General features: G+C 50.9%; 1 protein-coding gene across 1 annotated transcript; it reads left to right on the top strand.

The window, feature by feature from the left end:
- The first annotated feature begins 205 nt into the window (after nucleotides 1–205).
- PLEKHA4 (pleckstrin homology domain containing A4) lies at nucleotides 206–25,802 on the top strand. Its single transcript, XM_054588689.1, has 20 exons — nucleotides 206–386; nucleotides 964–1,053; nucleotides 2,404–2,511; nucleotides 3,917–3,989; nucleotides 4,103–4,203; nucleotides 4,363–4,472; nucleotides 5,041–5,256; nucleotides 5,610–5,889; nucleotides 6,513–6,587; nucleotides 7,864–7,911; nucleotides 8,048–8,128; nucleotides 8,302–8,451; nucleotides 9,615–9,713; nucleotides 12,064–12,204; nucleotides 13,656–13,764; nucleotides 13,836–13,912; nucleotides 23,584–23,745; nucleotides 24,528–24,586; nucleotides 24,980–25,092; nucleotides 25,388–25,802. The coding sequence occupies exons 2-20, from the start codon at nucleotides 970–972 to the stop codon at nucleotides 25,648–25,650; spliced, it is 2,349 nt and encodes a 782-aa protein (XP_054444664.1). The 5' UTR covers nucleotides 206–386; nucleotides 964–969; the 3' UTR covers nucleotides 25,651–25,802.
- Nucleotides 25,803–25,898: the final 96 nt, after the last annotated feature.

Here is a 25,898-nt window from a genome sequence, read left to right as displayed (position 1 = left end):
AGGGGCGAAGAGAAAGTGAGAAGAAGAATCAGGGAGCGGAAGGCCGCAGAGAGAAAGAGAAAGGGGAAGAGACTGAGTGTGAGGGAGAGAGGGAGAGAATGAGATGGAGACTTAAGGAAGAGAGTCTGTGAGTCCGAGGGAGGAAGATTTGGACAGAAACAGAAAGACTGAGAGAGAAAGTGACAGGGGTGTGTCTCTGTGTGTGTGTGTGTGTTTGAGAGAGAGAGAGAGAGGAAGGAAATGAGTGAGGGAGAGACTGGAAGGGACAGAGATTAGTGAGGGAGAGAGAAGGTGAGACTGGACAGAGAGACAGCCTGAAAGGAAGGGAGAGCGTGAGAGCAAGAGAGACCCTCAGACACAGAGACGAGAAGAGTGTGAGTGAGCAGGTAAGTGAGACTGAGGACTAGGAGGGGCAGCACCTGACACACAGAGGAGGGAGGCTGTGGCTGGGTGCCCCAGCACCCATGCATACCGCTGCCCTCTTGCCCCCTGTCCTTGGGACCCCAGAACTGGTAAGTCCCCTGGCTGGGCCGGGAGGGGCGGCCTGGATGTGCATTCCTGGCGCCCCAGGGCTTGGCAGGGATGGTTTGGGGTGTGTGTGGGAGGGCAGGAGACAAGTAGCTGGGGGCAGCCGGAAAGAGGCAGGGAATGGAGGGGTCCCTAAGCACAGAGAGGGTCAAATTCCTGGCCAGAGTGCAGGGGGCAAGAATAAAGGAGCCCCTATTCTCTGTCTTGGGCCGCAGACAGCTGCCCCCTCCCCGCAGCTGCCAGTGCCGCCCACCTCTCTTGGCACCGCTCTTGGTATGCGTCCCCGGGCCAGGGCCTCCCCCGGCCCCCCAGTCCCCACACAACAGGCTCTTTCTCCTCAGCCTCCTCTGACCTGCGAGCCCCTGACCTCGTCTCTGTCCCCAGCCGGGTCAGCTACAGAGACATGCACACAGTCGCTTTCTTTCTCTCCCCAAGCCCCTGATGGAGGAGGGCAGGCCTCGGAGCAGCCTCAGCCTGGCCAGCAGCGCCTCTACCATCTCCTCCCTCGGCAGCTTAAGCACGAAGGTTGGAGCTTCTTGCTGGGGCCGGGGAGGAGGGGAGGGCTCTGGGCTGCCCCATCTTCCCGTTTCCCAACCCTGGGTTCAGCGCTACCCCAGGGACTCGTTGTTGCTCAGTGGGTTCGGTGTTGTCCCGGGAATTGAACCAGCGACCTTCACAAAGGTCGCTGGTTCGATTCCTGGTGAGGGCACATGCTTGGGTTGCAGGTTTGGTTCCCAGTTGGGGTGTGTTCGAGAGGCAACTGATCACTGTTTTTCTCTCATATGGATGCTTCTCTTCCTTTCTCCCTCCCTTCCCCTCTCTCTAAAAATAAATAAATGAAATCTCTAAAAAAAAAAAAAAAAAAATGAAGAGCAAGGATCCTTAGCAATGGTGTCTGCCAGACCTAGCTGTGTACTGAATTGCCCACTAGCTGCAGCTAGGAATTCCGAGACACTTCCAGCTGTCCCCACCCCTTTTTTTTTTCTTTCCCTGATTCAAAGCCAGAGTAACAACCCCGTTGACTCTGGTTGCTAAGATAAGGCCACTCCCCAGCCAGGAGTGCTGCCCCGCCCCCCAGAACTTGGAAGCAGAGGCTACTCTTGATTAGGGCAAAGAACTCCCTGTCCGGTCTGTAGCCCTCCCGTCTACCCGGTCCTGAAATCTGTCAAAGACCTTTCTCCGATGATAAGGCTCCTTGAGGCTCAAGATACTTGCATCCCAAATGGCCCCCCACCCCCGCCTAGAGTTCAGTGACACTTGCTTCCTCGTCCTCCTGCCATTCCCCTTACTCATTTCCAGTTTCCCAAGTTCAGAATCCATAGATTCAAATGTGACCTTGGCCGCCGCCCTCCCTCAGGGCATCCTGCGGGAATGCGGCTCTGGATGCCTGAGACGCCTGTGTGCCCGGGTGGGGGGCTCTGTCTATTGGGATGGAGTGACTCAGAGCCCCCCCTCTACCTAGGACATGGTTGCCAAGGGATGACTCTCCCCGGCCGCAAAGTGCCCTTTGATTCTGGCTGACCCATCACCGGGGACTCAGCATGGAAGCCCCTCCTGATTGTGGGGACCTCCCAGGCAGCATATCCAGTTCAGCTCCCAAAGGCTGCACCACATCCGTGGCCAAGGGCACCCTTCCCTTGGCAGTGGACCCTGATTCCCAAATTCCTTCCCCATCAGCCTGTCCTTGCCTCCTGCTTGCTCCTGAACGCCTCTCTCCGCACGTGAAGTGTCTCTCAGCTCTCCGCTACGCACACCCCACTCTGACCTCAAAACTCAGTTCCCTCCTTCACCCAGTCTCCGTGGGCGGCCAGGCAAGGGCACTGCCTCCCCAGGCCCATCCGGAGGTCCTGTTCACATCTGTCCTTCTCTCCTCAGAAGCCCGCCCGGGCAGTGAGCAAGGTGCATGCCTTCGGGAAGAGAGGCAATGCGCTCCGAAGGGATCCCAACCTCCCGGTGCACATCAGAGGCTGGCTGCAGAAGCAGGTGGTGTGAGCGGGAGGCGGGAAGGACGCTCTGAGGGATGCTAGAGGCTGTGCCCCTGGCTGCCCGCTCTTTCTCTCCTTCCCGGTCACCAATGTGTTTGTTTCTTTGCTACCACTGCTTCTCTCCTTATTCTGTCATTGTTTCATTCATCCATTCCGTGACCACCTCTTGGACATTGCAATGTGCCGAGCCCTGGGTCATATACCATGCAAACAGGACAAGTACCTCTATAGTCCATTCAAAATGAGGGTGGGACGGGCATGGATAACAAATTAGTGTATAAATAAATGGAATAGTACATGTTGTATATAATATGTAAACGAAGTAGGTGAAATCAATGATTTCAGACTGTAGGAATTCCTGTTAAATTAAATGCTGTGAAGCAATAGCACGGGGGAGGTTTTCAAAAGTGGCTGAGGGATGAAGGCCACCTTTGTCTCTTGGTCAGGGAAGGTGTCTCTGAGGAGGTGACATGTGAGCTTGAGAACTGAATGACAAGAAGGAGCCCATAATGCTAAAATCGGGAGTAGGGGCAGCGGGAATCTGGAAGTAAAAGACCCAGCAACGGGCCAGCGGCTTGGTGTTTGGAGCAAGCCGAGGGGGCAGATCGGGCAAGGATTCTCAAAGCGTGGTCCCGGACTAGCAGCGTCGGCATCACCTGGGAACTTGCTGGACAGGTGTTTGTCAAGTCCCACCCCAGATCTACTGACGCAGGAACTCTGGGGGACTGGATCCAGGAATCCAGTTTTAACATGCCCTCCTGGTGAGGCTTATTATACATGCCCGGATTTGAGACTCCCTGTAAGCTAGTAAACCAGGGGAAGGAATTTGCGACTTATTCCAAGTGTGACGGTCAGCTTGAGCAGGGGACTCATGTGATCTGATTTATCATTTTAAGTGACCCTACTGCTTCTTGGGAAGGGGCTGAAGAGAAGACGGGCACAAGGTTGGCGATGGAGTAGTGCTGGCAAGAGGATGGGGAGATGCAGGATGTGGGTTATGACTCGGTGCCACCTTCCTGGCCTCTCTGTGTCTCAGGCTCCACAATCATCAGATACGTACAGCCCCTGCCCGCACGTGACACGTATCTTGTTCCAAACTTCCCGTAACGTCTCAATTCCCAGTTGACAGATGAGAAAACCTTCAGGCCCTAGTGGGGAAATGACTGGTCAAAGGGCATAATTTGAAAGTGGTGGAGCTAGGAGTCAAACTCAGGTCTGACTGTGTCAGAATTGTATGTCCTCTCAACCTCAGGCATTGCCTTCTGGTTCTCCGTCTGAATCTATTGCATCAAACATGTTTCTGTCCTCCCCTGTCTGTGGGCCTTTGTCCCCCAGTATCACTGCCTCCTTCTCCTTTTGTCCTCTTCCCTGGTCATGCCTCTCCTCCCACTCTCTCTCCCCAGGACAGTTCCGGGCTCCGGCTCTGGAAACGCCGCTGGTTCGTTCTCTCCGGCCATTGCCTCTTCTATTACAAGGGTCAGTGGTCCAGCTGGCAGGGGGTAGCGGACGCCCCTCCCACCCTCCCTTTCCTCTAGCCTCTTGGCCTTCAGATCTCTGTGTGACCACTGACCCCCGCGCCTCTTTTGCAGACAGCCGTGAGGAGAGCGTCCTGGGCAGCGTTCTGCTCCCCAGCTACAGTATCAGGCCAGATGGGCCAGGAGCCCCCCGAGGGCGGCGCTTCACCTTCACCGTGAGTTCCTCCGTCCCACTATGGGCACTACGGCACTAGGCGATGCGGGAAAGCATTAGGTCATCCGTTATTGCAGATAAAAGATCTTGGCTGGGATGGATGGCATCCTCCTTTTTGGAGGGTCCAGGCGTCCAGGTCCCCAGCTTTCTCCTCCCGCAGGCGGAGCACCCGGGCATGAGGACCTACATCCTGGCTGCTGACACGCTGGAGGACCTGCGGGGCTGGCTACGCGCGCTGGGCCGGGCCTCCCGAGCGGAGGGAGATGATTGGTGAGCTATAGGCCACGCCCCTGGCCTTGGCGCTCTAAACATTCCCAACTCCTCCCTTTGAGGCCCTCGACACCCAATCAATAGTCTTCTAGCTAAGGAGGCCCCGCCCTTCAGGCCCCACCATTGGAAGAAATTCAGCTCTTCCAATCAGCAAATGCCTTTCCCTCTAAGGGTGTCCATCACTTTGTCCAGCCTCCCTTGTCAACATTCGACACTCTTTGATTGGCTCCCTCAGAAGTCTACACCGTGAGGTTGCCCGTTACACGTCGTCAGCTTTTCAAAAAACAAGGCTTCGGGCTGTCTCTATCCCGGCCGTGACCAGTGTTCCGGTTGGAGAGTCGTAATCTGGGGCATTGGGTTCAGTGACTTGAATGGACCTTGTGGCCCTGTACAAGTCACTTCCACACTAGGGCCTTCGTTTTCCCATCTGCAAAATGGGGACAATGATTTATAGTACACCACCTCCCTTTTTTTCTGTATAGGTCCCTGTGCCTTTTTCTATGAAATGAGAATAAGGGCTCTTATGAGGTTCAAAGGAGTGATGTCTTTTTCTGTGCCCACTGACTAGTGGGCGACCCAGGTCACCTGCACGTCCCCAGCCTGGGGAGGGCCCTGGCGGCCCCGGGGGTCCCCCGGAGGTGAGCAAAGTGGAAGAGGAGCGCAGCTTAGAATCGGCGGAAGTGGCTCGGCTGTCCAGAGGTCGTGGCAGCCCGGGGCTGCCCACTCCTAGCCACACCGCCGACCTCCAGTCTGGACCAGGGATTCAGAGGACGAGGAGCCCGGAGTGAGTTGGACAAGGGAGTCTGGGAGGAGACTTAATAGGGGGGGTGGGGGACGGTGAAGTTATGTTGGGGCGTGGCCTAAGGGGAGGGCGGGGACGGGGACTCCTCGGGGGGCGTGGCTTAGCCCTTTCTTCCCTGCGTGTGATTTGCTGGAATTCCAGTCGGGAAAAGGTTTAAGTAGGAGTTGCCACAAAGGGGGAAATTATTCAGGATCTAACCAAGAGAAGGGTTCTGCTCTTAGAGGGACGGTGAGACTCACTGAAGGGAGACAAGACACGTCCTTGAGGCTGACTTGGTGGGCAGTGGGGTGAGGGGCTCTAGTTAACCTAGTTTCCCGATTCTCTCCTCCGCACAGCTTGTTCACACCCCTCTCGCGCCCCTCCTCCCCTCTGAGCCTCCCTCGGCCCCGTTCTGCTCCTGCACGCAGACTCCCTCCTTCTTCAGGTGACACTGCCCTCCCTGCCAGACCCCATACCCCACTGAGTCGCATCGATGTGCGGCCTCCCCTGGATGGGGGTCCCCAGCGCCACACCCTTTCCCGGCCCCCCACTCCCCGCCGAGGACCCTCCTCTGAGGCTGGGGGAGGAAGGCCGCCCAGGAGTCCCCAGCACTGGAGTCAAGAGACCAGAACGCAGGTGAGTAGAGAGGTGATGGGGCAGAAGACGACATCTCCACTGGGGTCCTGAGGCTCTCGGTCCAAGCTGGTCCATAGGCTGTTGCCCGCTCAGCATCATGGGGATTGTAGTTCGGCATAATCACAGCTGGGTTCAGATGTTGAGAGAGAATAGACTTTATCTTCCATCAGTCGGCAGGGCTGTCGTTTAAGGCTGATATCGGGCCATTATGGGAATTGTAGTCCAGAATACTCTCCTTCAAGGCAATGTCCTGTGAAGTAGTGTGGGTTGCAACTGCCTGGTGTCTTCAGTTTATCTTTCCAAGTGGGTCACCTGCTATTTTCTCTGAGCCTCATGGGATTGTAGCCCAGAATATCCACAGCTAACTGCAAGTGTGAGAGTGAGAATAGATGGCAGCTTCAAGCGTGCCTGGGGCTGTTTGGCCGTGGTTGTCTATTGACTGTCATCCTCTCTGTCCCCACAGTGGCACAGAGCTGGAGCGGAGGTAGTTGAGGGAGCTTTGTAGGTCCCATTTGAACCCCAAAGAGTCTCCTATGGCATTTCAGTTCAGGACACACCCACTGTAATATGTATTGCTAACACATGCCAATTTTTAACCATCTCTTTTTCAATATTCCTCCCAGGCCCCCTCTGGCTCCTCCACTTATATTCAGCTTCCCCCAAGATCTCCCGGGACTCGGGCTTCCATGGTTTTATTGGTAAGTAGCCTGGGGCACCTTGAATCTGCCCGAGCAGCTCCCTTGTGTTCTTTGCTCTGCCGACGCACCTCTCCTGAACAAGTGTGCCTAGGCAGGATCAAACGTTTCAGTGTCCTTGGGTAGGTGCTTCTGTTAGTTTCCTAGTGTCGCTGAAAACTGGGTAGCATATAAATAGACTCTCTCTCCACTCATATCATCTTCTAGATCTTTTATTTGAGTTTTAAAGTTTTTTCCACAGAAATCTTATGTGTTCTTAGTTAAGGTAGCCTCTCCAGTACTGATAGTTTTTATAGCTATTTCAATGGTATCTTCTTTGAAAATTATGTTTTCTAGTTATTGATGGTGTAGAGATGTGCTGTTAATGTTTGTATCTCCATCTTGAACTTGGTATGCTTGCTGAATTCTATTTGTTCTAATTACTCTTTAATTCTGTTGGCCTTTCTGAGTAGAGGAGCATATGGGTAGAGGAGTAAATGATGGTTTTATTCCCCCCTTCCTATTCTTACACCTCTTTTTGTTTCCTTTCCTTTTTTTTTTAATTTATTGATTTGAGAGAGAAAAGGAGGCAGAGAAAGAGAGAAACATCAATTTGTTGTTCCACTTATTTATGCATTCTTTGGTTGATTTTTAAAACTATTTTTAAGATGTTATTTATTTTTAGAGAGAGGGGAACGGAGAGAGAAAGAGAGGGAGGGAAACACCGATGTGATATGCGAGAGCTACATCAATTGGTTGCCTCTCAACTGGAGACCTGGCCCGCAACCCAGGCGTGTTCCCTGACTGGGAACCGGTGACCTTTCAGTTCGCGGACTGGCACTCAATCCATTGAGCTACACCAGCCAGCACGATTGATTCTTCTATGTGCCCTGACCAGGGATCAAACCTGCAGCCTCGATGTATCAGGGTGATGCTCTAACCAACTAAGCTACCCGGCCAGGGCTGTTTCCTCTTTCTTATAGCATTGGTCAGGATCTCTAATACTGTGTTAAACAGTAACGGTGGTAGTGGGCACCCTTGCTTTATTCTCAGTTGTAAAGGAAATGTCTAAATTTTTTCCATTAGTTAACATATTTGCTCTAGCTATTTGGTAACAGAGCCCATGGTAGCTTCCTAAAGCCAAAAATTAGGCAGTCGGTCTACTGAGGTTTGCTGAAGCCTGGAACGAAGCTAATGAGGAGAGGGGTGTCAGTCAGGACAAACAGGACCTGCCTCAGGACTGAGCTGCCGTAAGGACCTGCCTGCCCACGTGACCCCCAGCTTTTCCCCTTTTTCTCAGCCGGGTCCGCCCCCGGACTCAACCTTCCACCAGAGCTTGGAGACAGATGTAAGTTCTGGGAACCCTTGCTGAGTTCCCAGAGTTGGGGAGAGAAAATTGTAGGGGGCGGGACAGAGAGGGGGGAGGCGGAGGGTGGGACGAGCCAGGTCCGGTCCAGGAATGTCTCCTGTCCGCCTTTCTTCAGACTCTGTTGACCAAACTGTGTGGGCAAGACCGGCTCCTGAAGAGGCTGCAGGAGCAGATAGACCAGAGACAGGAGGAGAAGGTGCGGGGCTCTGGGGTGGGAACAGATACCTAGACGGCCCACCTGCCAGTAGCCCTTCCCGCTCCTCCCCGCTCCTCTGCACTGCGGGATGACCGGATGTGGGAAGACACCCTTCTCTTTCCCTCGGGCTGGGTGTGGCTTCAGAAGAGTCGCCTTTCCCCCTCCTGCTGCAGGAGCAGCTAGAAGCAGCCCTGGAGCTGACCAGGCAGCAGCTGGGCCAAGCCCCGGGGGAGGCCGCAGCTCCCCGGAGGGCCTGGGGGCGCCAGCGCCTCCTGCAGGACCGACTGGTCAGTGTGAGGGCCACTCTTTGTCACCTGACTCAGGTGAGCATCTGGAAAGGGACATGCCCTTGCAGGGGGCCCCAGGACTCTACAGGTTATCCCAGAAGGGGACCTGACCCCAAGAGCTCTTGGGAAGGTAGTTCTGGAGAATTGCCCCCTCCTCCAATTTCTTAAAAGATTTTATTTATTTATTTATTTATTTATTTATTTATTTATAGAGAGAGAGGGAAAGAGAGGGATAAAGAGAGGGAGAGAAACATCAGTTGCTTCTTGCATGCACCCGACTGGGGACCTGGCCTGCAACCCAGACATGTGCCCTGACTGGGAATCAAACCGGCGACCTTTCGCTTTGAGGAGTGATGCCCAACCCACTGAGCCACACCAATCAGGGCTCCCTCTCCCCAAATTTTAAACCAGCAACCTTGACTGTCTCAGATGCTGAGTAGCCAGGAAGCTGCAGAACTTAATTTAGTGGTGTAAGAGGGTGATTTTGATACGGGATTCCCAACTTTGAACCTCCCTCCCACTCATAGTAGCCCTGTGACCTTAGAAAAGTTACTTAATCCCTCAGGGCCTTAGATGCATCTTATGTAAACTCGAGACAGTAAATACAGTAGTTAATTCATAGGGTCATTGTGAAGATTTCATAAATATACGTAAATGAATGAATGAATATCTAACACTTAGGTACCTGGCATGCGATAAGCAATATTTAAGTGTTAGCTCTACATACTGTTATCTGTAGAATGGAAACAATAGTACCAACTTCACAAGTTGCTAAGAGCAGCACTTAACACACATGAAGGGCCTAGTAAATGTTAGCTGCTATAGTCATTGTGGTCACGGCACAGAGGTTTCCGCGGCCCAGGGATGCACGGGGCTGTGGTCCCGACTATCCCAACAGTCATCAGCTGTGCCCAAGGGGAAGGCGGCGGCGATACAGAGGGTTCAGGGAAAGCTGTTACTTCTCTGCACTAGCAGCTTACTGGAATGACAGGTTCCATACAGACTCTGGGGTTCCCAGTAGTTGGAGCAAAAAGACCTTTGGGAATTGTAGTTCATGTACCCACCCGCCCCCCGCCCCCACCCCAGGACACCAGAGACCAGGCCTCCCTCCCTCCTCCTTATCTGGGAAAAGACAGAGTGGGGAAAGCTCTAGTGGGTGGGCATGCTAACTCTGTGTCTCCCCCTTTCTGGGTCCTGAGGAGCGAGAGCGGGTTTGGGACACGTACAGTGACCTGGAGCGGGAGCTGGGCACCTTGAGAGAGACCCTTGAGTACCTGCTGCACCTTGGGTCCCCCCAGGTATATCCCTGTCCCAGTCCCCAAGCCCTGCCCTCCACTCCAAGTCCCCCTGGAAATCCTTTGGGCATTTAAGCCCCTCCTACAGAATTGAAGTACTTCCTACTTTATCACAAGCTTCTCCCCTTCTTTCCTTTATTTTATTTGTTTTAAAGATTTTATTTATTTATTTTTAAAAAGACGGAAAGGGAGGAAGAGAGGGAGAGAAACATTGATCGGCTGTCTCTCGCTCACCCTGAATTGGGGACCTGGCTTGCAACCTAGACACGTGCCCTGACCGGGAATCAAACCGGTGCCCCTTCAGTTTGCAGGACGACACCCAGCCCACTGAGCCACACCAGTCAGGACCTTTCCTTTCCTTTTAAACCCTTTATTAAAGTTCTTCCTTTAAACCTCATCTTCAGATTCAGAACCACTCTCCCCTCTGATTTTAAATCTCTCCTCTTATTTTGAAGCCCTATCCTCTGTGTCAAAACTCCACTTGTCCACCCTGGCCCATTCCTGCAAGTTCGTTTTTACTTTTGCTGTTAGATTTGTCCTCTGGACTGCCCAGTTCTAAATCCCCACTCAGGAAGCATAAGCCCTGTGGCTTAGCCTCAGATCCACTTCTTCATTCTAAGCCTAGCAAAAACTCATTTGCTAGGCTTAGAATGAAGCCTAGCAAATCATTTATCTTTAGTTAAAAACATTGACTTGTAGTATTACATGTGTACTTGGAGATGTAAGTCCTGATTTCTTTATGGCAAACTCTCCCACTGCTTCCTAAAATCCACTTCTCAACTCTAATCCCCCATCTACTGGTGTTAAGTATCACTCACCACCAGCAATATATGAAGAAAAACTATATATCACAACTAAATGGATTTACTACAGGAATGCAAGGTTAGTTTAACATTTGAAAATCATTCCATGCATTTCATCACGTTTAACAAGATAATGGAGAAAAACTACATGATTGTCTCAATAAATGCAGGAAAAAAATGACAATTCAACACTCATTCATGATAAAAGCTCTCAGCAAAGTAGGAGTAGAAAGGAACTTCCTTAATATGATAAAAGAGATTTGTAACAAATTTAAAGCAAACATTGTAGTGGTGAGAGAAATATTGAAAGCATTCCCCCTGATATCTGGAATAAGACACGGATGTGTGCTATTACCAGATCTAGTCAGCATCGTACCATAGGTCCTAGACAGTACAAGTCTGAGGAATAAATAATAGGTATAAAGGCCAAAAAGGAAGAAGTAAAGCTATTTTTATTTACAGATGACCCAATTGTGTATATTATGTAGAATACTAAAAATGACTTCCAGATATACTATTAGAATAAGCATATTCAACAAGGCTACTGAATGCAAGGTTAATAGCAATTGTCTTCCTATTTACTAGTGCCAAACAATAGAAAATAAGTATTTATAAACAATAGTGTTTGTAATTAACATAAGCAAATAAAATATCTAGGAAGAAATTACACAAAAGATTTGCAAGATATCTACTCTAATAGGCACTGAACATCATTGAGAGAAGGTATAAATGGGGAGATATACCATGTTCATGGATAGGAAAGGTACACGAATGCAAAGATACAGTCTCTCCAAGTGAATTTCCCCAGTGGGGATCTACAATCCTAATACATACCCAAAGGTTTTTGTGTGGAGATTGACATGCTGTCTCTAAATTGTATTTGGAAGCACAAAAGACCATGAGTAGCCAAGGCAACCTCCAAGAATAAAGCTGGAGGACTAACACAACTGGATGTCCAGTCTGACTGTAATGTTACAGTTAATAAGGCAGTGTAGTATTGACACAACATTAGACAAATGGACCAAAGAGATCTAATAGAGTATTCAGAAACAGAATCAATAGATTTGTATGGCCACCTATTTATGACAGAGGTAACACTGCAGAACAGCATAAAAAAGACAATGTTTTTCAGAAATGGTTGTGGGTCAATGAAATATCCACATGGAAATAGATATCCAAAATATAGCCTCTATATGCACATGTAGTCCATTTAAAAAAAAATTTTTTTGTCTTCACCTGAGGACATGCTCATTGACTCTAAAGAGAGGGAGAGGGAGGGAGAGAGAGGGAGAGAAACATCGATGCAATGTGAGGGAGAGACATTGATCAGTTAGTTGCCTCTTGTAAGCGGCCCAACCAGGGATTGAACCCGTAACCCCTCAGTTCACAGGATGAAACTCCAACCAACTGAGCCACAGTCCATTTGACCAGGGCCACACAGTCATAACTCCATAAATATAGCCCAGCTAATTTCAGTTCCTGCTGTGGCCTATCAACTTTAACTCCTCTTGCATTTTTGCACTTTCAAGAAGCACATTCCTTTCCTCCAGGAAAGAACTTCTGCTCAGCAGCAGCTGTGGATGATGGAAGACACCCTGGCAGGTCTGGGGGGTCCTCAGAAACCACCTCCTGACCCTGAGCCTGACTCCCCACCCCCTGCACTTCAAGGCGAGGAGTCTTTAGAGAGAGAGGTAAGATTCACATACCTCTCTCCCCAACCCCAGCTTTCTGTCCCATCTGCCCCCAGCCAAACTCATCACCTGCTCACCTCTTTTGCTCTCCCTTGACCAGCTAACCAACCTCAGACAAGTATCCTAAGCTCTGGAAGCCTTTATTCCTTACAAGTCATATGTGATCATAGGCCATTGGTGTGCTGGACCCAGCTCCCACTACCTTCCAAGGGCCAACTGCCTGCATCTCTTCCCAGCCCTGCATTCATTGATGTCCTGACCCGATGCTTGAAATTGACCGTGGTAGGAGTATTTACACCATGGTAACTGGCAAACATTACAAACCAGGGCTCTTTCCTTCCAGAGAAGCATTGGCTAAACATTTACCAGACACTGCTGACCCTAATCTCCATCCTGTGGTGCTCTATAAGAAGAAGGAGAAAGGGTGACTAGGAAGTGCCTGACACGGAGATGGCACCCAGGAAGCAGGAGCTGCTACTGTTACACCTGGGTTAGAGCCACTGCTTGCCATGACCTTCAGATCATGTATCGAGGAGACTTGATTCAGATCCCAGCTCCGCTTTCTTTGCGCCATCAGTGATTGACCTCGTTCTCTGAGCTTCAGTTTCCCCATATGTACAATAAGAAAATTAAGGGGTGTCCCATAGATTTATTGAGGGGATTTAATGAGCTAACACAGTACTGGACCAGAAACAGGATCATTATAAAACCTCCCACTTGAAATGCCCTGCCCTGTGCCAGGCACCCCTCTAAGGGCCTTGCGTGTGCATTCAATCCTTATATCAGAAGCTGAAATGTGGCTCAGAGAGGGAAAGTAACTTGCCGAAGACCGAAATTGGAAAAGTCGGTGTGTGTGCTGCCTGTCACTACCAGAGCCAATAAGTAGAGACAAGGGTTGATTCTTTATGGCGTTTTATCAGATGCCAGCAATCTGAGAAGATGGTGGGTTATGTACCCTCAAAAACCATCTTAACATCTCATTTCAAGCTAATCTTTTTATAAGGAGAAGAAAGGGTAGGTAAGGGGTTTGGAAAAAATATTAATCAGATAAGAGTTGCAGTCCAGCTGAGATTTTCCTATTATTTCTTTATCTGCGGATCAACAGTTCCTTAGTTGAGTGGCTGCTGTTCACCCCTGGAAGACAATGGCTAAGATATTGTCTTCCTCACTTGATCCCCTGGGGCACAAAGATTGAATTACATTCCAATTCCTGGAATAACAGCTTTCCACGGGCATTAATCACTTAAACCTATCAACTATGACTGAAGCTCAAATCCATAACTCTTGAGTTCCCCTATCAAGATTACACAGCTAATAAATGGTGGAGCTGAGATTTGAGACCAGATTATGTGGTTTTCAAGTTTAATCTTATTGCGCTCTGTCTCCGATGTTAAGTACTTAAAAAACGGTTACTAATAACGATAACGATGATCATGATTCCTCTTCCCCAGCCCTTCCAGAGCCTGCCTGAATCCTTGGAACTGAGCTCATCCAGGTCCCCAGAGGCTGACTGGGGGCGGCCCCCTGGCGGCGACAGAGACCACGCCAGCCCTCGCTCAGGTGAGCATCTTGGGCTGGGCGGGACTTGCGCAGCATCCCTGTCCTCACCACGTTCCCTTCTGCCCTTCCAGGTCTTGGATCTCCAAGGATCTCCCAGGCTTCCAGCCATGAGAACCACTGCCCCGCTTCCCCACAGCCAGGAACCAAGGTAGGCAGTGCCTCTGGCCCCCACAGCCCTCCGATCTGACCACCACAGATTCCCCCACTCGTGGGGGAAAAAGCTGGAAGAGGCTACATACCAGATCAGAGAGAATGTGATTTGTTAAGAGTATTGGGATTAAATTTTGTCTCTGCCCCTTCTAAGCTGTGTGACTTTGGGTCAGTTACTAAACCTCTCTCTACCTCCATTTTCTGATCCGCAAAATGGAGCTAATAGCAGGGCCTTCCACCTTCAGCTGGTGTGAGGATTCAGACTAGATGAATGCCTAAGAAGGGTTGGAAGTAGTGCCCGGATATAGTAAGTACTCCATTCATTCATTCATTCATTCATTTTTCAGTTCATTCATTCATTCAACAAATGTTGATTAAATACCTTCTTCACTGTCCAGTAAGGGAGCGAGTAGCCACATGTGACTGTTTAAACGTTTTCCCCCCACAAAGTCTAGTTTCCTTCCGTCACCATATTTTGACCCTCTTTATACTCTATTCCCCCCCCATCCCCTTTCCCTCTGGTAAGCACCATCCTGTTGTTTGCATCTATGAACTTGTCTTTTTATTTTGTTTTTCCTTTGTTGCTTTTTGTTTTATATGCCATGTGTTTTCCATCTGACTTACTATTTTAAAAGCTAAAAAAGTTGATTTTAGATAGGAAGGGAGAAAGAGAAAAGAGGGGAGGGAGGAGAAAGAGAGAGAGAGAGAGAGAGAGAGACATTGATTTGTTGTTCCATTTATTAACGCATTCATTAGTTGTTTCTTGTATGTTCCCTGACTGGGGATCGAACCTGCAATCTTGGCACATCAGGACAACGCTCTAACCACCTGTGGCCAGGGCTGTTGTTATTTTTTTAAATTAAATTTATTGGGACCACATTGATTAATAAGATCATATAGGTTTCAAGGGTACATTTCTACGATACATGACCCATATATTGTATTGTGTGCCCACCGCCCAAGGTCAAATCATCTTCCGTCATCATGTATTTGGTGACTGTTTAAATGTAAATGAATTAAAGTGAATCCTGGCTGGTATGGCTCAGTGGATTGGGCATTGGCCTGAGACCCAAAGGGTCACCAGTTCAATTCCCAGTCAGGGCACATGTTTGGGTTGTGGGCCAGGTCCCCAGTAGGGGACACAAGAGGCAACCACACATTGATGTTGCTCTCCCTTTCTTTCTCCCTCCCTTCCCCTATCCTTAAAAATAAAGAAATAAAGTCTTTTTAAAAATGAATTGAAGTGAAATAGAATTAAACATTCACTCACATTCAGCACACTTCAGTTGCTCAGGAGCCACACACGGCCAGTGCCGCCCTGCAGGACGGTGCAGGTACAACTTTTCCATCACTGAGGAATGTTCTAATGCACAGAGCTGTTCAGGTGCTGAAGTCGCAGATGTGAACAAGATGAGAAACATATTTTTCCCTTATTTATTTTTTTAAAAAATGTGCTACCTTAGCTATTTTTAAACACTTTTTATTGATTGATTTTAGAGCACGAGGGGAAGGGAGGGAAGGAGAGAGAGAGAGACAGAGAGATCAACTTATCGTTCCACTTATTTATGCATTCATTGGTTGGTTCCCAGTGTGCCCTGACTAGGGATCGAACTCACAACCTTGGCACATCAGGACAACGCTCTAACCAACTGAGCTACTCAGCCAGGACCCAAATTTTCCATTATGCATCTGGTACTCCAGTGGATGTCAGGGGCAGATCATAAACAATCAATTTACTGTATATTATTTTGTACATTGTAAGTGCTAAATGAAAACAGATCACAGTGAGGAGAGTTAGGGATGCTTGGGGAAGGGGTGTGACTGTAAATGGCCTGGTCTGGGGTGGCTTCATGGGAAGGCGATGTTTGTGCAGATACCTGCAGGAGACCTGGGGGATGTCTGGAGGAAGAGCATTACAGGCAAAGGTTAGGAGGCAGGAATGGGTCTGGCGTGTTGGAGAAACATCTGGAAAACCAGTGTGGATATGAGGACAGGTGGGTAATGGGAGCAGACCTAGCTGGGCCTATGGGCCACGGTGGAGACTGCTTTGACTCTGAGCAAGCCGGGAGCCCTGGGGAGGTCTGAGCAGAGGAACCTCGGCTGCACTAAGTGGGAACGGGCGCCCTCTGGTGGCCATGTGGGGGAACAGACATCCCTGCAAGGGCTCTGGGAGGCCAGTGAGGAGCCGGCCGCTGGAAGCTAGGCCAGGTGGGAGATAACTAGCAGTTTCCACTAGGTGACAAGAAATGGAGATGTTGGGAGATGGTTGGGTCCTAGACATACTGGTGTTCAAATCTTACCCCGCACCCCTGAGACCAGCTGTAATTCAAAATGCAAAAATTTGCAGATCCTAGACCCATAATACAGTGCGTACACTGTGTGTTATATAAAACCTCCGGCGGCGTCTGGCACAGCACCCTTAATTAAACACATTAATATTTCTTTGATAAAATTATGAATATTCATATTAAATGGGGTAAAAGCAGTAAATACCATGTCAATTTACATGTCGATTTTTTGAAAATAGCAATAATCTACTAAATGAGCATGTCAGAGTGGAATAAAAACAGATCACAAATATCAGGCACTTTTTATTTCTAAGGACATGGTTTAGGAAGACACCATGTCACACAGTCCAGGTGCACATGAAGCCAAGCACCTCAGCATACACCTGTGGTCAGTGCTCATGGCATCCGCTGGCTTGAGGACCCTGGAGGCAGAGGTGGCTGGCCACGCCCTCGACTCTGTCACCGCACTGTGGTCGGACATCCGAGGCTGGACAGGAGCGGGGTTCCCTGAGGATGAGTCCGCTGTCCTTGCTGTTATCTGCTCTTTAACGAAGGGCCTCATGTGGGCATGTCCCTTTAATTGAGTGAACAGGTTAGAATCTCTTGGCCACTGACAAATACACACTGTTTAAGGTCAGCAACGAACCAATTGCCCAGTTCTCCATTTCTTCTGTGGGGAGTTTTCCCTCTGTGTCCCCAACGTTGTCAGCATCATCGCTGTGATGCTCTTGCATTTCTGGCCAGCGGGAGCTTCGCCTTTACCGATCGCCTTGGGCTTAAATTACAAAGTTAACATCATCCGCTTCTTGTCAGTGATGCCAGGTTGCCTGAGGACTTTGGGGAAAAGGAAGTCCTTTAGTTTTCATCAACAGAGTCATTTTCTTTACTTCTTCTTTTTATGGTGTTTAAAAAAAATTATTGATTTTAGCCCTGCCAGAGTGGTTCAGTGGATTGGGTGCCGGCCTGTGAACCAAAGGCTCCCTGGTTCAATTCCCGATCAGGGCACATGCCTGGTTGTAGGCCAGGTCCCCGGTAGGGGGCGCACGAGAGACAACCACACATTGATGCTTCTCTCTCTCTTTCTTCCTGCCCCTCTGTCTAAAAATAAATAGTCTTAAAAAAAAAAACAACTGTATGTAGAGGCCACACAAAGCAGACAGTAAATGTCCCCCAAATGCCACCCTTCACAAGACATTCAGGAAGGAGATTTTCCAGAGCAGTTTTTCAGGAACCCTAACGTGATGGTTCTTTTCCTGTCTAGCTTGCCTGTAAGCGGTCCCATGCTGCTGATCACAGGTGATTACTGACCTTGTCCAAAAAGATTTTTCTGGGTCCCACGACTTCTTGTTTGCATCATAACGCCCAGGAAAATTTCAGACGTGTTCCTAACTGTGTCTTGTGTGTGCCTGTGCCCATAAACAAACCACCTGAGCCTGGCGTCCTTCAAATCTGTCATTACCATCTCTCCCTGCTGTTGGTGACATTTTTATAGGAGTATGGTGTTGCTGTGGAACACTTTTATCCATCATATACATTTTTTAGAACTCGGTTTTCATCAGCTATTATATGAGCAAACTCACCAGTGTAATTGGTGGTCTGCAGATGCTCTGAAACTCCAGATCATCATATGTCTATTTTTCTAATCCTCACCCCGGGGATATGTTTATTGATTTTAAAAGAAAGGGAGGGAGGAAGAGAGGAAGAGAAACGTCCATGTGCGACAGATATATTGATAGGTTGCCTTTTGCAGGCCCCCTACTGGGGACCTGGCCCACAACCCAGGCATGTGCCCTGACTGGGAATTGAACCAGTGACCTTTTGGTTTGCAGGCTGGTGCTCAATCCACTGAGCTACACCAGCCAGGGCTGTTAATTGATTTTAGAGAGAGGGGATGTTACAGAGAAAGGGAGAGAGAGAGAAACATTGATTGGTTGCTTCCTGTATGCCCCCGTACACCCCACCCCCACCCCCCGGGGACTGAACAGCAACCTAGGTATGCGGGCTTTTGGTGTACGGGGACAACGCTCCAACCAGCTGAGTCACCCGGCGAGGGCCAGATAGTCCAATATTTTAGGTCACTTGCTTCTTCAGCGTTGCCTGGCAGCGCTCACAGTCCGTGTTTGTTCAGGTCTTTGTGAGACGCTGTAACTTGTTTCAGCCCTTCGGTCCTCCAGTTACGCCCTTTGGTCCTCCAGTTACGCCCTTCGGTCCTCCAGTTACGCCCTTCGGTCCTCCAGTTACGCCCTTCGGTCCTCCAGTTACGCCCTTGTCAACCCACGATCCAGGTTTTCATGTTTTGCCCTGCACAGAGTTCCTGTTCTTGTCACCAGTCCCTGGTCATCACTGTCCCTGTAAAACTTTCACAACATCTTTCTGTTTACAACACATCACAGACGAGGGTATCTCATGAGTCATATTCACTGAGATGTCGCAGCAGACGTCCACCGTCCTGTCCCTGACGTGACCCTACTCTTCGAGCTTCAGGGACCAACAGATGGTTCTGTCACCTCTGTGCACTGTCCTTGGGGCTATCTTTGGCTCTTTTTGACATCTTCACAGAGCAATTAAGTCAGAAGTCACAAATAACCAAAAAGGCAAGAAAATAGCAGTGCGCACAGCAGCCGGGGTGAGGAGGGTGTACTGAGACGCAGGTGATGCCTATGTCGTGACCACCAGGTGGACACGCACCAATTTAAGAAAACAAATGTCAGTGTTCAGATTTTTTTTTTTTTTTTGAATTGCAGACAGGACATTTTTGGGAACTGATTTTGAAGGTGGAGCCCCCAAGCGTTCCTGGTAGATTAGAGGCGCGGTGTGCGGAGTCAAGAATGCCCATGAGGCTGTTGGCCTGGGCATCGGGGAAAGTGGAGTTACCAGGCAGGAGACGGGGCCGGGGGCGGGGAGAAGGCCGGGAGTTCAGGTGTGAGTATGTTCGTTAACTCTGAGCTTCATGCTTGTGTGGTTTTGTTTTAAAGATTCATTTATTTACTTATTTTTAGAGAGAGGAGAAGGGAAGGAGAGAGGGAGAGAAACAGCAATGTGTGGTTGCCTATTGCATGCCCCCTAGTGGGGACCTGGCCCGCCACCCAGGCGTGTGCCCTGACTGGGAATCGAACCCAGGGATCCTTTGGTTTGGAGGCCAGTGCTCAATCCACTGAGCCACACCAGTTAGAGCCACGCTTGCAGTTATTTCCATTGGTGCTGTGCAGTTCCTGGCCTCCTCTCTGCAGGATTTGGCCTGGGCACTGTGGCTCCTGAGCTGAATTAGGCCAAGTCCGAGGCTTTGAGGCGCTTCGGGCATCAGCACGATCAGCACAGAGGGAGGCGTGTGCTGTGCAGGCGGAGGCACAGGCGTTGGGGGACTCCGGGGGACAGCTCCCAGGCAGCCCGGTGCGTTGGCCATGGTGTCCTGGAGGCAGCAAAACCTGGAGGGATGAGTTAGAATTGATCAAGCGGAGACGTGGGGAGGGAGCTGGTGCCGACGTCCAGGTTGACGCAGGGCTTCAGGATTCCTTGTGTGGATGAGAGACACGCGTCCCTTCTGCGTGGGCAGAACACGGTTTGCTCAGTGGAGGGCTCAGCCCTTGGGCTGTGAGGGACCCTACGACTGTTCCCGGTCTCGTGGGAGCAAGAGCTCTTGCTTCAAGTACCCCGCTGCCAGCCGGAGGGCGGGTTAATTCAGGCAACCTTCTTGTGTGCCAGACCCCAGAGCTGGGTCCCCAGAAGTCCCTGTGTCCCAGGACCGCCATTTGAGGGCCAAGTTTGCTGGGGAGTGAACCTCTACATCACGACCCCCAATTTCGGTGGCCACCGCCAGCCAAAGCGTTCCTGCAGGTGTGGCTTATGGGCTTGGCGGGACAATTCTGACGTCCACTCAGACGCTGGCAGGTGACCAATCCAAGTCGGGGGTCACAAAGGCCAGGGAGCTGCCATCTGTGCTCTTCCCCCTAAGCTTGAGGTGTGGTCGCTGCAGGGAAAACCCCCCAGTTCCCTTATTTGCTCAGCATCTATCTCCTGAGGCCTTTTGGGGGTCAGGCCGTGTGGAAGGTGTTGGGGGCCCAGCCCCGAATTACGCCTGATGGGGGAGAGGCATGAACACAATCCTCATGCATGAAGAAGACACTATTTTATAATCCTCACCCAAGAATATGTTTATTGATTTTTAGAGAGAGAGAGAGAGACAGACAGACATTGATGTGAAAGAGAAACATCCATGGGTTGCCTCCAGCTCGCACCGTGACGGACATGGCGCCTGCTACTTAGGCATGTGCCATGACGAGGGATCGAACCCGCAACCGTCGTGGTGTAATCAACGACGCTCCAACCGGAGCCCCGTGGCCCGGGCGTTAGGAAGCCTTTTAAAAGATAGGTGCACCGAGTCTGGGTGAATGAAAAAGGTTTGGCCACGCAGAAAAGAGTACCCCTAGCACAGGGGCCAGGCCACATATGCGAAACAACTCTGAATTTATTACTTGCTTCGGCAAGATAGGCCTGCTTTTGGAAGATACAGTCGTTCTGAGCAAAGCACACGGGCGGACCTACAGTGGGGAGTTGCGAAACTGGCGGGCTTTTGCACCGGGAGTGTTTAAGGATTGTTGCCCTTGAGCGGGGGAAGCTTCGTCTGTTGCCGACTGGCTGAGTTTCAGAAGCGCGGGGCCATCACTGATTGGCTGGCTGGTTCTCAGCCCAGCACCGTTGGGTGCCCGCTGCAAAGGCCTAGTCAAACAGATTTAAGAGGATTTCTGGCGCTTATTATCGTGGTTACGAAACAATCAATCAGTCGTTCTTAGGAAGGGGGGAACTTCTGTGTCCTCAGCGGTGTGTACAGTGGACATGGGTTGTTGGGGCTGCTTCTGGAATTGCTGCTGCTTCACCCCAACCACGCGGTCACCCCAAGCACGCGTTCCCGGGCTGCCAAGGCGGGTATTGGCGTTTCAGAGCTGATCAAGGAGAAAGATACGACCACGAGGTGGCAGTAGTGCACGCGAGCTTCCGTTTCGCAGAGCGGGGTCGAGGGAGATCCGAGAAAGGGGCTTACGGGGCTCGTGAGGACACTCAGCACAAGGGGAGTCTCTGGGAGACCCCTAAGGGCAGTAGCTGCTTTTTATTTATTTTATTTTTAGAGAGGGGAAGGGAGGGAGAAAGAGAGGGAGAGAAACAGCAATGGTTACATTAGTGTGTGGTTGCCTCTCACATGCCCTCAACCAGGGACCTGGCCCACAACCCAGGCATGTGCCCTAACTGGGAATCGAACCACTGGCCCTTTGGTTCGCAGGCCTGCACCAGCCAGGACTGGTTGGAGTCTTTTATCTACAGGTTCACTTTACCTATGCTAACAGATGTTGGGCAGACTCTAAATGGCTAAAATTATCTGCCTGTTTGGGCTGCTATATTTGAAACAAATGAATGTGTAGAAGTTTGAATTTGGCCCTGGCAGGCTTTAGGGCCAAGAGTCTAACGCAGTATGAAGAAATAAATGACACCGAGCCAATGTACAGGGAGCTGTGTATAGTATCGTGTGTACGACAGGGACCCGAAAACCCTGGAATTCATTTATAAAAAATTGTGTATTTATTCTTACATGTTTAAACTTCAGTCACCTTCCAAGTATTCTCCATTTGATGAACTACACCTATTGAGATGTTCTTCCCCTGCTTAAAACAGCTTTTGAACTCGATTTTGATGTCTTTTAGTCCTTTTGCCGTTTTCTGTTTCATCCCTTCCGCATCAGCAAAGCGTTTCTCCTGAGGGATTTTTTTTCATCAGGGGGGAAAACAAAAGTCACTCAGGGCACGATCGGGCGAATAGGAAGGGTGAGGCCCTGGGGTCATGCCGCTTTTAAACACTTAACACTGTGCGGGCAGGTGAGCTCCTAAATCACCCATCACGAAATGGGCATACTTATTGAAAGAGTCCTCAAAAAATTAAATCACTGAAGTGGCAGCCTCTCACAACAACGCCAGCTGGTGCAATACTGCAGATGGGTTCCTAGAACACCCACCTCGGGGGGGAAAGCCTATCCTACAAGGGGCCCGCCCTCCAGAATATAGTCCCGTTTTGGCGGGGGCGGGGCTTCCCTCCGTGTATAACAGGTGGACATGGGACTCAAGATTGGCCAAATCAGAGTAAAACAGAGTGAACTGCAGTGATTGGCTCTGCAACAAGACACAGAGGGATCCGAGCTGTTCCCTTAGAAGATTCTAGTTGGAGACTGCAGTGAGAAGTTCTCTACCCTCTGCTTTTGAATTTTTTCTTAAACGGCACGTTTATTGACGTACAGTTCTGTATGCCGGAAGTCTGAAATCAAGGGGTCCTCGGGGTCTTGCTCCTTCTGCAGGAGCTGGGGAAGGAACTGTCCCAGGCTTCGTCCTTGGCTTGTGGCCCATAACTGCGGTCATTACATGGCTTTTTCTCTGTGTGCCTGTGTCCAAATGACCCCCTTTCCTGAAGGATAACACGTGTTTTTGGCTGGATAGCTCTGTCGGCCTGTTCCCTGCCGGTAGCATCCCAGGCTTTCTCTACTGGATCCAGTCTCTGTCCCCTTCGGTTTGGGTTGGCAGCATTTCTGCCGCGATTATTTACTGGATACACACGCCTAATCTCTTAACAAAGGGGTTGTTCAGCCATACCCTTGGCGTTGTCGCCAGAACATGCTTGTTCCTGTCTTGCAGGATGGATAGGCTGAGAATTTCCCGGAACTTCAAGTCCTGGTTTCTTGTTTTGCTGAACAATTTCTTTGCTTTATCTCCATCCTGTTAATCCCTCTGAGGACGGGGGGATGGGGTGGTTCCGGGGCTCTCTCCCAGCTCCCGGTTGTCCCTCAGCTTGTGGCTGCCCAGTTCCGCTTGGCACGTGGCATTCTCTCTGTGCGCATCTTTCCTCTGGTTTTAAGGGCAACGCGGGGCGTCAAGTCCTCTGTCATGCCGACAAGGCTGACCCTCCTGCCAGTTGGGTTACTCAGTAAACTCCGTTCTTCCTGTTGCTTTCAAAGCTGATTCAGACTTGTGGTTTTGGGCTTTTGTTTTTATTTCACTTTTCATCACAAGCAACCCAGAGTCCTGTCCACTAGTGTGAAGAACCTTGATAGGTCCCAGGGAGTGCGTGGTTTTCAGTTTCAAACAGGGCAGCTGATAGAGTTGAGGCCAGAGAGGTGGGTAGGGATCGGCCCTCACAGGGTCTTAAAGGCCTTGGTCCCGAGGGTGCGTGGGGACCCTGGGAGGGTCTGAGCAGTGGAGGGACAGCATTGGCTCCGGGTGTGGAAAGAGCCCTTTGAGATCTGGTGGTGAACTTACTGGAAAGGTAAGGCTGGAGGCTAGGGGGTCAGGGAAGAGATAAAACAGAGGCCAAGGTTGGAGCCCTGACGGGCCTCTCATCTCTCCAGGCGCCCCTGGCCCGGCCCCGGATGAGCGCTCAGGAGCAGGTGGAAAGGCTACGCAGAAACCAGGAGTGTGGACGGCTTCTCCCTCGGCCGGCTTCTCCCCGGCTCCTCACGCTGGGGAGGACACTGTCCCCTGCCAGACGCCAGCCCGACGTGGAACAAAGGGTGAGGGGAGCAGAGGGGAGGTGTTGGATCTTCTGCTTCTAGTCCGAGCCTCAGTTTCCCTCCCTGTAAAACGGGGGGTGTTCCCTGCCTTTGTACCCAGAACTGAGTTTCCAAGTTCACCCTAACTTGTCCCTGCGCTGAAGTAGTCAGCATCCTGGTCCCCTTCTCAGTGCGGGGCTGGTTGGGGGCAGGGTAGATACAACATCCCCACCTCACCAGGGGCCATGGGTCTGGATTGGATGCCCGATTTTTCTTTTCAGTTACTATGTGTTGTCAAAGAGCAGGGAAGAAAAGAGCAAGTCAGGAAATAGATTTCATTCGTGCTATATTGCAGTGGGAGGCGCCCCAGATCCGAAGGGCTGAGCGCCTGCCCAGGGCGGTTTGATCTGACCTCCCGGGGAGGAATTAGACAAGTCCTAGGTGGGATGGATTTACAGGTAGGATTATTTTTGTAATCGGCGCGTCTCAGTCTGCTGATCACCAAGCGTTTATCTCTGTGTCCATCTAGTTTTTGGGGGATGAACAGTTCAGCCAATCGTTTGTGAGGTAAAGGGTGAATTTGGAGGGTCTGTTTCTGGCTGGTCATGGGTAAACAAGGTGGGGGGTCCTCTGTGAGTCTGGTCTCAGTCCTGTGGAGAAGAAGCTTCTTTGCCTGCAGAGTTAAACGTGGTCAGTGTGTCTGGGAGGGTGTTTCATCTCTGCTCAGCCTCCTTCATTTCACCCTCACAGGGAGAACTGGGGGCTCCCAGGCAAGGGTGACTAATGTCCCATTCCCTCTGCAGCCTGTCCTAGGACACTCAGGAAGCCAGAAGTGGCTCAGAAGCTCCGGCTCCTGGAGCAGGTAAGGAGCCTGCGTGCAAGGAGCAGGGAATCCATTTCCCAAAGGGGCAGGGGCAGCTGTGTTATTAGTGTCTCCTGAGAACAGCAGTGCGGATTGCAGCAGCTCTTAGAGGCCCTTGAGTTCCCGGGGCATCAGAAAGCCCTAGAGCCCCAGTGAGCACACCTGAGTGCATATCAAACAACTCCGTCCATCCATCAGGAAATGAGGTGAAATTTACTGATGACTGGACTACAAATCCCACAGTGTGTGTGGGCTTTTTGTACGGGTCTCGCCAGGTTTAAAGTCCCTTAGAGACACGTGCTAGGGACTACAGCTTCCAGAAGGCCACACGGGGGGCACTGTGGTCATCACTGTACTAACTAATGGTACTTCTCCCCCAAATCTTTTTTCTAGTCCAAGGAACAACACCCCTTATTTGCCGACATCCGAGGGTCATCGGGAGCGCGTCCTCAGCCTCTCTCAAGCTCTGGCCACTGAGGCGTCGCAGTGGCACAGAATGATGACAGGTAAGGAGGGACTGGGGACCTAGGGCGTGCTCCTGGGTTTCTGGGACGAGGAAGGCAGAGGCCTAGTCCTGCTGGGGGAAGATCTGAGGGCCCCTGGGAATCCTTTGTCTTGATGAGGAAAAAGCAGGATGAGTTCTAGGTCCCAGGCAGGAGGGAGTTGGGGTCCAGGATTCCTGGGTCTGGGGGAGGAGAGGGCTGGGGACCAGAGTCCTAGGTCGGAGAGAGGAAAGACCTGGGGATCCGGAATCTCAGATTCCAAAGTTTGCTATTTGCATTCCCCACTCGTCCTCTCCAGGTGGAAATTTGGACTCTGGGGGAGAACCTCTTCCCTCGGTACCGCCTCCTCCGTCGAACCCCAAGCCCCAGGTGACCTCGCCCCCAAAATCGCCTCCCGTGGCCAATTCCCGCTCCACCGGGTCCTCGAGCCGAGGTAGTGGGCGAGGCACAGGCCCCGCCTCCTGGGAGCCCACGTGGGATTCCGGGACCGCCCCTCTCGCCCCGACCCAAGGGGAGGGGGCGTGGCCTTTGCGAGTCACTCTACTGCAGTCCAGCTTCTGACCCGCTCAAGCGCGGCAGCCAATTGGAACACGAGGGCGTGGCCTGGAGGGACCCGCGGAGACTTGGAGCCGCTCTGGGCAGCTGAGGGCATGGTCAGGTCCTCTTCCGAGGCCTGCGGGGAGTGGTTTCTATGGCCAAAGTTTGTTTTTTTCCAGCACTTGTCCAAATTCGGATTAAAACTTTGAACTTTTAGTTAATAGCTTTCTCTGTCTGTTTGGGATTGTGACACTGGGGACTCTGAGAGGCAG

The sequence above is a fragment of the Pteronotus mesoamericanus genome, unplaced genomic scaffold (genome assembly GCF_021234165.1).
Source record: "Pteronotus mesoamericanus isolate MK-2021 breed Mesoamerican mustached bat unplaced genomic scaffold, CSHL_Meso_final scaffold_137, whole genome shotgun sequence".
Taxonomy (NCBI): Eukaryota; Metazoa; Chordata; class Mammalia; order Chiroptera; family Mormoopidae; genus Pteronotus; species Pteronotus mesoamericanus.
This window is presented reverse-complemented; position numbering and strand designations above follow the sequence as displayed.